Source organism: Medicago sativa, chromosome 5 (genome assembly GCF_051527215.1).
Source record: "Medicago sativa cultivar Bolivia chromosome 5, Bolivia_mono, whole genome shotgun sequence".
Classification (NCBI taxonomy): domain Eukaryota; kingdom Viridiplantae; phylum Streptophyta; class Magnoliopsida; order Fabales; family Fabaceae; genus Medicago; species Medicago sativa.
Window position 1 is genome coordinate 62746509 of NC_140753.1, and position 12225 is coordinate 62758733.

A 12225-nucleotide genomic window follows, 5' to 3' on the forward strand; every position below is an offset into this window, starting at 1 on the left:
GAAACGGTATTCAACAACCCTAATTTCGAAGAGAAGATCTGAGGAAGAAGATGAGTTCGAATAGATGGAAGGAGAGGAGGAGAAATACCAGATCTAAGGAACCCTAATTTTGGGTTTCTGAAGTTCTTTAGTCCCTTTTATACGTGCCACGTTGGATGCCAATCTGGATTCACCACGTAGGCTCTAACTAACGGCACAGTTAGTGTTTTCACGGTAAGACGTTTTTGACACAAGTTAATGGAGTTAATATACCAATTTGATGATTTTAGGAGTTATAGGACCAAAATGAAAACTGAGAATTAGTTAAGGGACCATTGGATTAATTTAGCCTTAATTTTATCAAACACTTTAAATTTAATTAACTAGTTTATCGACTAATATAATTATCAACTAATTTTTTTGTTATGAACTAGCTTATCTGTTAGTATTTTTCATCCAACACAAAACCTAAATGTGGATACATGATACATCTTCATGTTAGGATTCAAAATTCGGTTCTGTTTGAGGTAGGTTCGGGCACTAAACACTAGCACTGCAAACCAATTAACAACTACTATAAGAGGCAATAATCAATGTGAGAACTATATAATGACAACGGAACGAAGGAGTGACACACAAATGAAATTGAATGTACCGTGTACGTGCCGTAAGCGTTAATGCTTCTTTTCTCGGTTAAATTGAGTGTTCAAGGGAAAATGAAAACACGTAGATCAAATTATGTTCTGAGGTTGCTAATTAAATTGCTTGTCTTTATCCACAAAATCTTATGTTTGTACCTATTTTTATTACCTTTTGGTAAGAAGAATTTCATAAAGAGGGGCCGTAAAGTATATGGAGTAATTGAATCACTCATTCATTTACTTGATAATAAAGAAGGTTTTTATGTACGACGTTATTTTAATAAACAAACTGAATTAGAGAGCATGAGATATCTAATCTTAGGCTGGTCCAACATATTGTGGGCATAAAAGGAACGTTAAAACGATATTTTTTATGTAAAAAAAGGTAACATAGAAATTAGGTTTTACAAATATAAATTAAAAATAATTTTTTTGCTAAGGAATTTATACATTTATAGGATTATTCATATGTAATAAAAAAAAGTAGAAAGTATTTATTACTTTTTAAAATCAAAACATAATAGTAGAAAAATAATAATAGTATATGAACTAGTAAAAAGACGAACATTTTTATAGAAAGTAAAAAGACGAACATGGTTACACTGTTTTTGTATATATGATGTTTTATAGCATAATATGTTTGCTAACTTAGTTTGTTTCAGCTACATAATATCATCTAATTTATCCAAATATCAGTTTCAGTATTTGTGTTGTATTATAAGCTAAATTAAATTTAGAAGAAAACTGTACTGTTAAGCGAAAGAGTGGTCGGCTCTAAAAACTACAATAACATTTAAATAAGCAAAAGAGAATAATGTTCAATTGAACCATACATGGACACTGTTTAGTTTACTACAATAATAAGCAAAAGAGAATAATGTCCAACTGAACCAAACATAATACTAATGTTCAACTGAACCATATTTGACGTGAAGGAAATAGAAGTGTTAATTAATTCGCTAACTTAAACATTATTATATATCACTTGAATTTGTTGGTGTTGGTCTCCTCCTAATGAGGTTTAAAAACTCTTTTTTGATAATATATATGAGGCTTGAATGTTTAGAAATGTCCGATTAACATTATAGGTTTGTTTTTTTTTAGACTTTGTCCTCTTTTAAAAAATAAAAATCATTATGCGTGTTGCATATGCAAAATAAAAAAGATACAATACAAGTGTGGTTGGATCAAAAGACCAAGCTAAAAAGTAGACTACTTAGTTTTTTTTAGAGGAGTTTAGGTTATAGTTATACAAACTAAAAAATCATAAATATATGATTAAATTTAGGAGAATTCTACGGTACAGTCACCCAAATGACTTTTCCAATAAAGTCAAACATTTTAAATCAGTTTGTGGAAAACCGGCTTTAAAAGTCTAAATAAAAATGGAATTTATTAAAGGACCAACAGGGAAATGTATTTTACAACCCTTTATATTATGTCCAAATTATCAAGATATTACACTAGTTAAAGCACAAATTAGATGGTGTGATACAACGGCTGAATATTTTTTAGACAAATATTTATATGAAACCCATGAAAATATATATCATTTTTTATATAATGAATATAAAGGAATAGCTCAAGATTTAAGGAATAAACTTAAAGAAATAGCTAGATGAGTGAAGAAAATAATACGCTCACAACCAGAGTCAAAGCTTTGCTTGACGAAACCAAGAAGTTAAATGAGAGATTTGAAAGACAGATTTCTTTTCTTGAAACCTTACCTCAAATCTATAAACAAAATAATTTGTTTACAAAAGATTATGAGCAAGGATTAGAAAGACCCCATGAAACTTGGGAAAATATGGAAAAAGATTTTCCGTGTTACAATAAAAATGAGAATAATAAATATCCTCATATATATCATTCTTTTAATCCTCAGTTAAATAATATCACTGATATGATTAATTATCTGATAAAAAACTGTTGTAAACAACATCTTTCTCTTCAAAAAGGGGGGGAGAATAAAGAAAAAATTGAAGAAATTGAAAAAACTCTATTTTCTAACTATAAGAAATGAGTATAGAAGAAAATATAGAGTATCAACTCGAAAAATTAGATCAACTTATGGCTACTTTAGACATAAGTGAAAAAGATTCCATTAAGGAAGAACCTGAACCTAAAGATCTAGAAGATATTATCTACGACTTTAGTTCCGATGATGATTCAAAAGACGACGGAAATTTCGTTAAAATAGAACAATTAGAAATGGGCGAAAGCTCAGGAACAAAAAGAGGACCCTCTTATAATTGGAATGCAGAATTCCATAGGGAATTTTCCCAAGCTAAATATCAAAAAATTCCTATGAGTTATATTCCCAAACATAGTGTAAACGATGGAAGTGGAATTTTAAATATTGATTGTGTTGACAATCTTGTCCAAGCCATAAGAAGTTGGTATAATAAAAATACTATCCAGATACAGTTAGATAGTGACTTAAAAGGTCTAAGCCCAAAACAAATTTTTAATTATCTTTTGTGTAGAACAGAAGGTAATGCATATAAATTTCTGGCCGAAAAACCTGAAGAAGAACAAACTGCAGAAAACAGTATGGGAATGATTAATAAAATCTTTGAATGGCTTTTAAATGAATTCAAAGGATGGCAAGATACGGTAGATTCAAATACCGCCTTTAACACTGAAAAATTATGGAGAATAATGAATTTATCCATATGTAATCCTTGTTACATAGAAAATTATATTTGTGAATTTTCACAATTATATTATGATTTAAATAAAGACACTAGAGAAAACCAGAAGGTTGTCGAATTATTTTACCAAAAATTACCTATGTCTATGTCCCAAATAATTCAAAATGAATTTAACAGTGCAGTATCCTCAGGAACGGTTAAAGATACTTTAGGAGCTAGAATTTCTATCCTTAGAAATTGGATGCAAGAACAATGCTTAAAGAAACAATCAAAACGAGACGCACGAATAGGTTTGTGCTGCGATAGAATCCAAGGGAAAATTGGAGCATATGGTTGTGAAAAAACTAGGAAAAGAAGAAAATATCCTAGAAGAAAGAAATTTAAAAGATTTTCCTATGATAAAAAGAAACATAGGAAGAAAAGATTCTATAGAAGAAAAAGGGAGTACCCTAGAAAAAATAAAACCTGTCCTAAAGGTAAAAAATCATGCACATGTTGGCTATGCCATGAAACAGGGCATTACGCTAATGAATGTCCAAAGAAAGTTTCTAAAGAAAAGAAACAAGTTTTAAACATGATCTATAGAATAGGTTATGAACCAGTAGAATCAGACTCAGATTCTGATTGGGAGCAACAAAGTTTCTATGAACTTTGTACAGATTCCGAAGATGAGCAAAACCAAGATTTTGAGTAAAGGAAACCCTAGTGCTACCTTTATTAGAATAAAACTTCGTAAGAAGGAAATTTTAGCCTATTTAGATACAGGCGCGACATTATGTTTTGGAAAACGAAACATATCAAGAAATTGGGAAAGATTAGGAAAACCCAAAGAAATAATTGTTGCAGATAAGTCAAAACATCAAATATGGTTTGTTTTGAAAAATATCTCAATTACTATAGAAGGTTATGAATTCTTCATACCAACAATTTATCTCCATGATTCAGGATTAGATTTAATCATTGGAAATAACTTTTTAAAGTTATATGCACCGTTTGTGCAAAATGTTAAAACTATTTCTTTACTTTGGAAAAATTTAGCAAACCCCAAAGAAAAGACAAAAGTTATAACAACAAAAATTATAACTAGAAATGAGATTATTCAATTAATTTCTGAAAATCTTATAAACCTAAAGAGTATTTGGGAAGAAGGTAAATTATTTTTAAATCTTGAAGAAATAGAACAAAAACTTGATGCTGTATGTTCAGAAGATCCTTTGGATAATCTGAAAAATACAAATCATGAATTTGTTACCATCAAATTACGAGATCCTAATAAGGAGATTAATGTAAAATATAAAATGCCTTATTCAGTACAAGATAAATTAGAATTCCAAAAGGATATAAAAGAACTTCAAGAAAAGAAGTTAATTACTCCATCTGCAAGTCCACATTCAGCACCCGCTTTTTATGTGACAAATCACAATGAAATAAAAAGAGGAAAAGCTAGAATGGTGATAAATTATAAGAAACTCAATGATGCTACAATCGGAGATTCTTATAAATTACCACGAAAGGATTATATTTTGCAAAAAATAAAAGGATGTGATTGGTTTTCATCTTTTGATGCAAAATCAGGATACTATCAAATCAGACTTTCAGAAGGAACTAAGCCTTTAACAGCTTTTTCATGTCCACAAGGACACTACCAATGGAATGTTCTTCCATTTGGACTAAAACAAGCACCATCTATATACCAAAGATTTATGGATAATGCTCTTAGAGGATTAGAACATATATGTTTGGCATATATTGATGATATTTTAGTTTTTACAAAAGGAACTAAAGAACAACATCTTAAAGATGTAGAAATTGTTTTAAATAGAATTTCAGAAAAGGGAATTGTTATTTCAAAAAAGAAATCACAATTAGCCAAAAAAGAAATCGAGTATTTGGGCCTTATTTTTAAAGAAAATGGCACCCTCGATTTATCTCCACATGTTCAGGAAAAAATTCAAGCTTTCCCTGATGAATTGAAAGATCGAAAACAAATTCAAAGATTTTTAGGATGTTTGAATTATATTGCCAATGAAGGATTTTTCAAAAATTTGGCAACTGAAAGAAAGATTTTACAGAAAAAGATATCTGAGAAAGTTCCATGGTCATGGACTGAACAAGATACTCTAACTGTAAAAACTATTAAGAGGAAAATTAAAGTTTTACCCAGCTTATACAATCCGACAGAAAATGATTTTTTAATTGTTGAGATTGATGCTGATAAAACAACCTGGGCAGGTTGTATGAGAGCTCTACCTAATGGTAAAGCGATACTGAATCTTGATGATTCGGGAAACTATGTTGATGATGTAACCCATCAACAAGGAATGAAAGATACTGGAGCAACCCAGTACGCTAAGTCTAGTAGCTCGAAAGAGAAATTAGACAAACTCTCTGATTCATCAGAAAAATTAGTATCAAAAGATACTAAGATTGATTATTCTTATGAAAATATTAAAAATAAGATAAAAGATGAAGATCTTTTACTTTGTAAATATGTTTCAGGATCATTTACAGATACCGAAACAAGATATCCAATCCATGAATTAGAAACATTGAGTTGTGTTAAAGTTTTAACAAAATGGCAAATGGAATTAATTCCAACCAGATTTTTATTAAGAACAGATTCCAAATATGTAACTGGATTTTGGAAATATGACCTTCGTGTCAATTATAAATATGGAAGACTTGTAAGATGGCAGATGAAACTTCAACCGTTTCACCCATATATTGAATATATAAAATCTGAAAAGAATTGCTTCGCAGATGCACTGACAAGAGAATGGAAGCAGCTATAAAGACGCTACAGAATTCTCTCAGACAAAAACAGGAGCAAATTGCCTCTGCAAAAAATCGTCTAGAAACTCTTCTTTCTGAAGAGGGGGAGATGATATTAACAATTCAAAACCTTGAAAAACTGTGTAAAAAAGAAACATCAACAGTTTCAGAATCTAAAAATAGTGAAAACTGGGATCTGCTTGGTCAAGATTCTGGAAAGTTCAACTACTATGTAAAATACTCAGCTCCAAAAGAGTCAAACATCCCAATTGAGTCAATAGAACCAAAAGGATGGAAATCCCCAACAACTGTCCTTGCAGATTTACCAAAAACATCTTGGGCTGATAAAGTCGAAGAAGATGAAAGAAAAAATGGAAAAGAAAAAGAACCCATTGATCAACAAACAAGTCAAAAGATTGACAGTCAACTTGGAGGCAAAAAGAAAGCTTATGTAATTTTTGATGGACCTATGAAAGGTATCTACCAGAACTGGGAAACCACAAAGTTACATACAAACGGCAAAAATGTCAGATACAAAGGGTATGAGACCCTTGAAGAAGCAAAAACAGCCTACAACGCTGTTTACAAGGAAGTTGCAACAGCAAACAATATAGTCCAGCCATCAAAAATGGAGACTAAGAAGAAAATATCTGTAGATAGAATTATCTATGGAGAAAGTAAATTTGTTAAAGAAGTCACCATTGGAGACTACTACAAAAACTGGAGATGGTTAACCAACTACTCAGAAGAGTTAAAAACAGAATGTTTTTATCCTAGCAATAACGGGATAGAAGTAAAAGCTGTAACAGTCCCAGGCATAGGAAAAGAATTAGTCAGATCATTCTATGATTGTGGAATGATTAAAACAATGTATCTTCAAGAAGATGCAGGAAGAAAAATTCATGAACTAGAACTTCTTCCAAAAGATATAGGCGAAATCGCTTATAAGTTCAACAATAGCTTTGCAAAAGGTAAAGAGTTCTTTTTATCTTTTACTTCAACTTATCCATGGTTTGAAGACGATGAAGTTATTAAAGCCAGACACTTAATCAAGATTGGCATTTCAAATCATTCATATCCAACAAATGATGGAAGAAATGTAGATCCAAGACCAGAATGTTTTCTGCATCAAATGGAAAAATTCTATGATACTCTCATCAGATTTGGAGTAAAATTACCAAACTTCAGGGTAATTACTGCAAAAGAAAGTTTTCTAGTCTATAGTGATTCAAGGAAACAAGCAAAAGAAGAGCATCTTCAGCAAATCCTAAAGTTTGAAGAAAACTTTAGTGGGCTTGAAGCAGACTTGGGCCATCTACCCGACCCAATCCAACAGGAGTGCTGCCGACACTTTCAAAAATACAAAGGACACCAATGCAAGTGGTGCGCAAAGGACATAAAAAACGTGGCCGACAAAGAATCGTTGTATGATAGTGACATATCACCAAATAACGAAGAAAATGTAGAAAGTTAGTGGGCATGGGACCCATTTAGAGATAAGCCTTATCTCTAAGGCAATTATGTAATCTACTTTTCTGTATTTTCTTTGTCATATAGTAAGCTGTAGCCAGCTGTAAGGATGGAGACGTAGTACCTATCTGTAAGTCTCTATGCCTATAAATAAGAGCCTTGAAGCTCATTTGTATTCACCATGTTTTGAAGCAATATAAGTTATATCGTTTGATATGAGCTTGCCTCTTAGTTTTAAGAACTAGTGGTCCTATAGTGGTAAAACACTATAGTTGAGAATTCTTGAGGTAATACTCTGGAGAAATTCGCCCTGAGTTGGGATAAACTCAATACAAGCAGAAAAAACTGCTGAAGATCAGATTGCTGAAGCAAAACAACCCATATTTCTGAAGAAAAATCAGGTATGAATTTATCAAAATTATTATAAAATATGTCTGAAGTTTCATATTTTGAAGGAACATCTAGTTATCATGCTGATAGCATAATAGATAATAAAATTGAAGAAGCAGATTTGTCTTTAACTGCTGAAGAAAATTTTAAAAGAAAGTTTAGTAAACTTAAGGAATTTCTGTCAAGAAAAAATATTCTAAAATTCGGAATAATGGTAGGAGAGGAAGCAATTCCAATTGAAACAACTAATGGAAAAATAGTTATATCAACTATAGATAAACAACAAATCGATAAAAGACTTGGAAAATTTTCTGAAAACGAGAGAAAAAAGATTGGTTATATTCATATATCAACCATTCAAATTCTAATCAAAAGTACCTTCATGAAAGGTATTGATTCACCTCTAGAAATAGCTCTAGAAGATTCTAGAATTAGAAATAAAAAACAAGCAGTAATTGCAAAAGGAAATTGTAATCTAAAATATGGAAAGATAAAATTTGATATAAATTTACAGATGGGATTATCCCTAAAAGATATAGATTTGAATAAATCTATAGTTTTTCATTATAAGCTAAAAGATTCAACATTTATGAAAGAAGGTAATCATCCTTTTACAATTTACTACAGAATTAATTATGCTTTGAGTAATTCACATCATAGCATAGAATTCATAGGAAAAGAAACAATTCATATTGATGAGTTATTTACACCATTAATTACTTTGGAAACACCAATATTTAAAGATATCACGAGAAATAGTTTTTCTCTGATAGAAGCAGAAAAGAATATGTTTGAAGAAACAGAAAAACCGTTGTTTAGAAGCCAAAGTCTTCGAATAACATCACCAAACAAAGATCAAAAAGATTTTAGTAAATCATTAAGTTCTCAAACCATATTTGAAGATGATACTTCATCCTCATTCGAACCACCTAGAAAGGATTTCGAAATAAGCAGAGAAAAAGAGCTTAAGGATCTGCATGATTCTATAAAAACTCTATCGATACAGGTTAATAAGATTAATCAAAGACTATAAAAAGTCAAAATGCCTGGTCTAACTCTTAAATCAGAATTAATACTTTTTAAAACTAGGTTACAACATCTAGTAAGTGATATAGAATGGTATTATGATCTAATATCATACAAACAAATAATATATAAAGCACAAACTTTAATGAGATCTCATATAGATTTAATTGAAGATCTGGTAGAAGAAATGCAAGAAAATCTCACAGAGATTCAAATGAAAAGAGCAAAAATTCTTTTAGAACCTTTTTGGGGCTTAGAAGGAATTGAACACCTTATAAACGAAGCTCGAGAAAAAGATAAAGCTCGAGAAAATCCCGCTGGTAATTCTGCTGAAAATCTATAATGCCTGGATTAAATCTAAAAACAGAGTTACAACTCTATAAGCAAAGACTAGAAGAAATAATTTCTGAAATAAATTATCAAAATACAAGAATTATATTAAAACAAATTCTTTTTGCTTCACAAGATTTAATAATCTACCATGTAGGTTATATTTCTAATTTATTAGAAGAAATAGAAGATTCGAATACTCTTACAAGTATTCAGCAAGAAAAAGCAAAAAGACTTTTAGAACCCTTTCAAGGTTTAGAAAAAATCGAAAAAATGTTAAAACAAATAAAAACTGATCAAATGCTAGAACAAGAAAACCTCCGCTGGAGAATCAACAATTAAGATATGCCTGGACTAGATCTTATAACAGAATTAAGACTCTTCAAGAAAAGGCTAGAAGACATAGTCTTTGAAATAGAATTATATTATGAAAGAATTGTTTTTAAACAAACTCTTTACAATTCTAGAGAATTTGTTATACATCATATAGAATATATTGAAGATCTATTAAGAGATACAGAAGATTTAGAAAATCTTACTCAGATACAAAAACAGAGAGCTAAAACACTTTTAAAACCTTTTCAAGGATTAACTAAAATCGAACAAATGATAAACGAAGTTCGAAAAAATTCCGCTGAAAACCCCACTCCAAACCTGGTATCAGAGCAGGAAACACAATCCTAAGGGAAAAACATGAAAATAAAAATAAAAAAGAAATTAAAAAATATTTTTTATATAAAACAAAAGCTTTTTAAAATCGTTTTTCCGAATAACCGATTTAAAAAGACATCCACGTGGCACTCTCCTATTAAGCCACATAAGCGACTTTTCCAGAAAAGTCATAAAAACAACTGCACCATAGCAGTCCCCTTAAATTTAAGTCCAGCCTGCCTATATGTGTTAGGCTTACATTCTTTTCCTTTATATCATTGTCACTAGATGGGCGAATGGAGGTGCAATTATCACTCATAACATGCTTAATGCTTTAAAAGCATTTGGACACATGGGGACCAATGTCACTCACGTATAACTTATGGGAATGGTACATCTTGGCAATCCAATAGCTTTTGAGATAAAACCAATAAAAGTAAATTTGATACAGAAATTTTATTTAAATTCCTAAACCATAAAATAAAAGGAGAGTATGTATGTAGGTCATTTTACCTTTTACATTTTGCTATATCTTTTCACTTTTTTAAAAAACATAGAGTACATCCTCTCTGCAGACTATTACTCCATTCGTTTCAAAGTAAGTATCGCTTTAGGCAAAAAAAATTGTTTCAAAATGAATGTCATTTTACATTTCCAATACAACTTTAATTTTTTTCTTCCAATTTTACCCTCAATAAATATTCCAACTTTTTTCTCACACAATTTTCAATGCAACTTTAAGTTTGTCTTTTTCATATAAAACAAGGGCAGTTTAGTAAAAGTGTTATGTCTAATAATTATTTCCTTACATTCCTTAATCTGTGTGCAATTGGCTAAAGCGACACTTATTTTGAAACGGATGGAGTATGATTTATGATACATTGTGGATTTATTTGATAACTGATATATTTAGTCAATAATATACATCAGATACGTTAATTATTTAATAAATCTAAAAAAAGATTTATATTTATAAAAGTGACTGAAATGTGTAGATAGGTGTATCCAACAAATTTATAGGTCTGAAATTAACTTTTAAATGAGATGGTATATAACAAACAACATGCTTAACGGTGCAACTTAGATTTGACTCTCGGTCAACACACTTAAATCAGTGTATTATTATTAGTTCACTTAAACACCTGATCCAAACTCTCCCTCCCTAACCAAAATGAACCGAGGCTCTTGTTGCAAAGACTTAAGTCGTGGAACGCTTCAACGACAATTTTCGCATTGGTTGAAATAGATTGTAAGATTTTGGAAGAAGATGTGATCTATCAATATCTTTATGATTGTAGATCATTAGCATGTTTTTGCTCTTGGTACTTCCCTCGCTAGACTTCCCATAGTGCCCTCATTAGTACATTTTGCTTATAAAAAAATATATATATCAAATCAAATAAAGTAGTAGAAGAATCAAAGTTGCTAGGATTCAAGCAAATATAATGGTCATATAAAGAGAATTATTTTTTACGTCCGCTCATTAAAAATTCTCCGGATACAATCTTTATTGGATCCAATTTTTTTAATGGATAGCAATTTATGGTTAAGAACAATTCAATTTTACAACAAGATTTATATTCGTAGACAACGATGCTAGGCAATACTTATTGTTAGGGGACAATATCAATCATTTTCGCAACTATAAAAGTCCTTTGTTTGTTTATGTGATGTTTGTGTGCAACTGTTTCCGCCGGAAAGCATAGATATTCAAAACCGAACCAATCCAATAGAAAAACCACAAACCGAACCAATTCAAATCGAAACCGCAAAAAATCGCATTTGGTTCGGAAGTATTCGGATCAATTTTTTACTCAACCACATGGTTTGGTTCGTTTTGTGGTTTTGATTTTACCAATCGAACCAAAACAAACCAAACCGCAATATAAGAAAAACACTAATTAAATATATATCACTTGGACCAATACTCATAGAAACTCAATGGAAACTTTAATAAAATGACATATTTTTTCTTTTGTTAAATTTCTTCTTTTCTTTTTCTTTCAAAAATGTATTTATGTACTACTTGAACTCTTAGAGAATGATAAAAAAATTAGCCTTTTGTATTTCTTACAAAATATGATTACTTTTTGTCCGCGTTTAAATTTGATCTACGTAGTTGGAAACATTGTTGGATGAAAATAAAATTGTAATGGTGGATGAAATTTAAAACATTGCTGAAAATATGTTATGTTTTAGCTTTTCAATTTGATTTTAATATTGGAAACAAAAAAAAATTATCGTCTAAAAAAATCGCACCAACCGATCCAGTCCAAACCGCATTGGTTTGGTTTGATTTGGTTCGGATTTTA

General features: G+C 30.5%; 1 protein-coding gene across 1 annotated transcript; it reads left to right on the forward strand.

Moving 5' to 3' along the window:
- Window positions 1-7946: 7946 nt before the first annotated feature.
- Window positions 7947-10137, forward strand: LOC146923859 (uncharacterized). Its single transcript, XM_085710912.1, has 2 exons — window positions 7947-8746; window positions 8831-10137. The coding sequence occupies exons 1-2, from the start codon at window positions 7947-7949 to the stop codon at window positions 8937-8939; spliced, it is 909 nt and encodes a 302-aa protein (XP_085567038.1). The 3' UTR covers window positions 8940-10137.
- Window positions 10138-12225: the final 2088 nt, after the last annotated feature.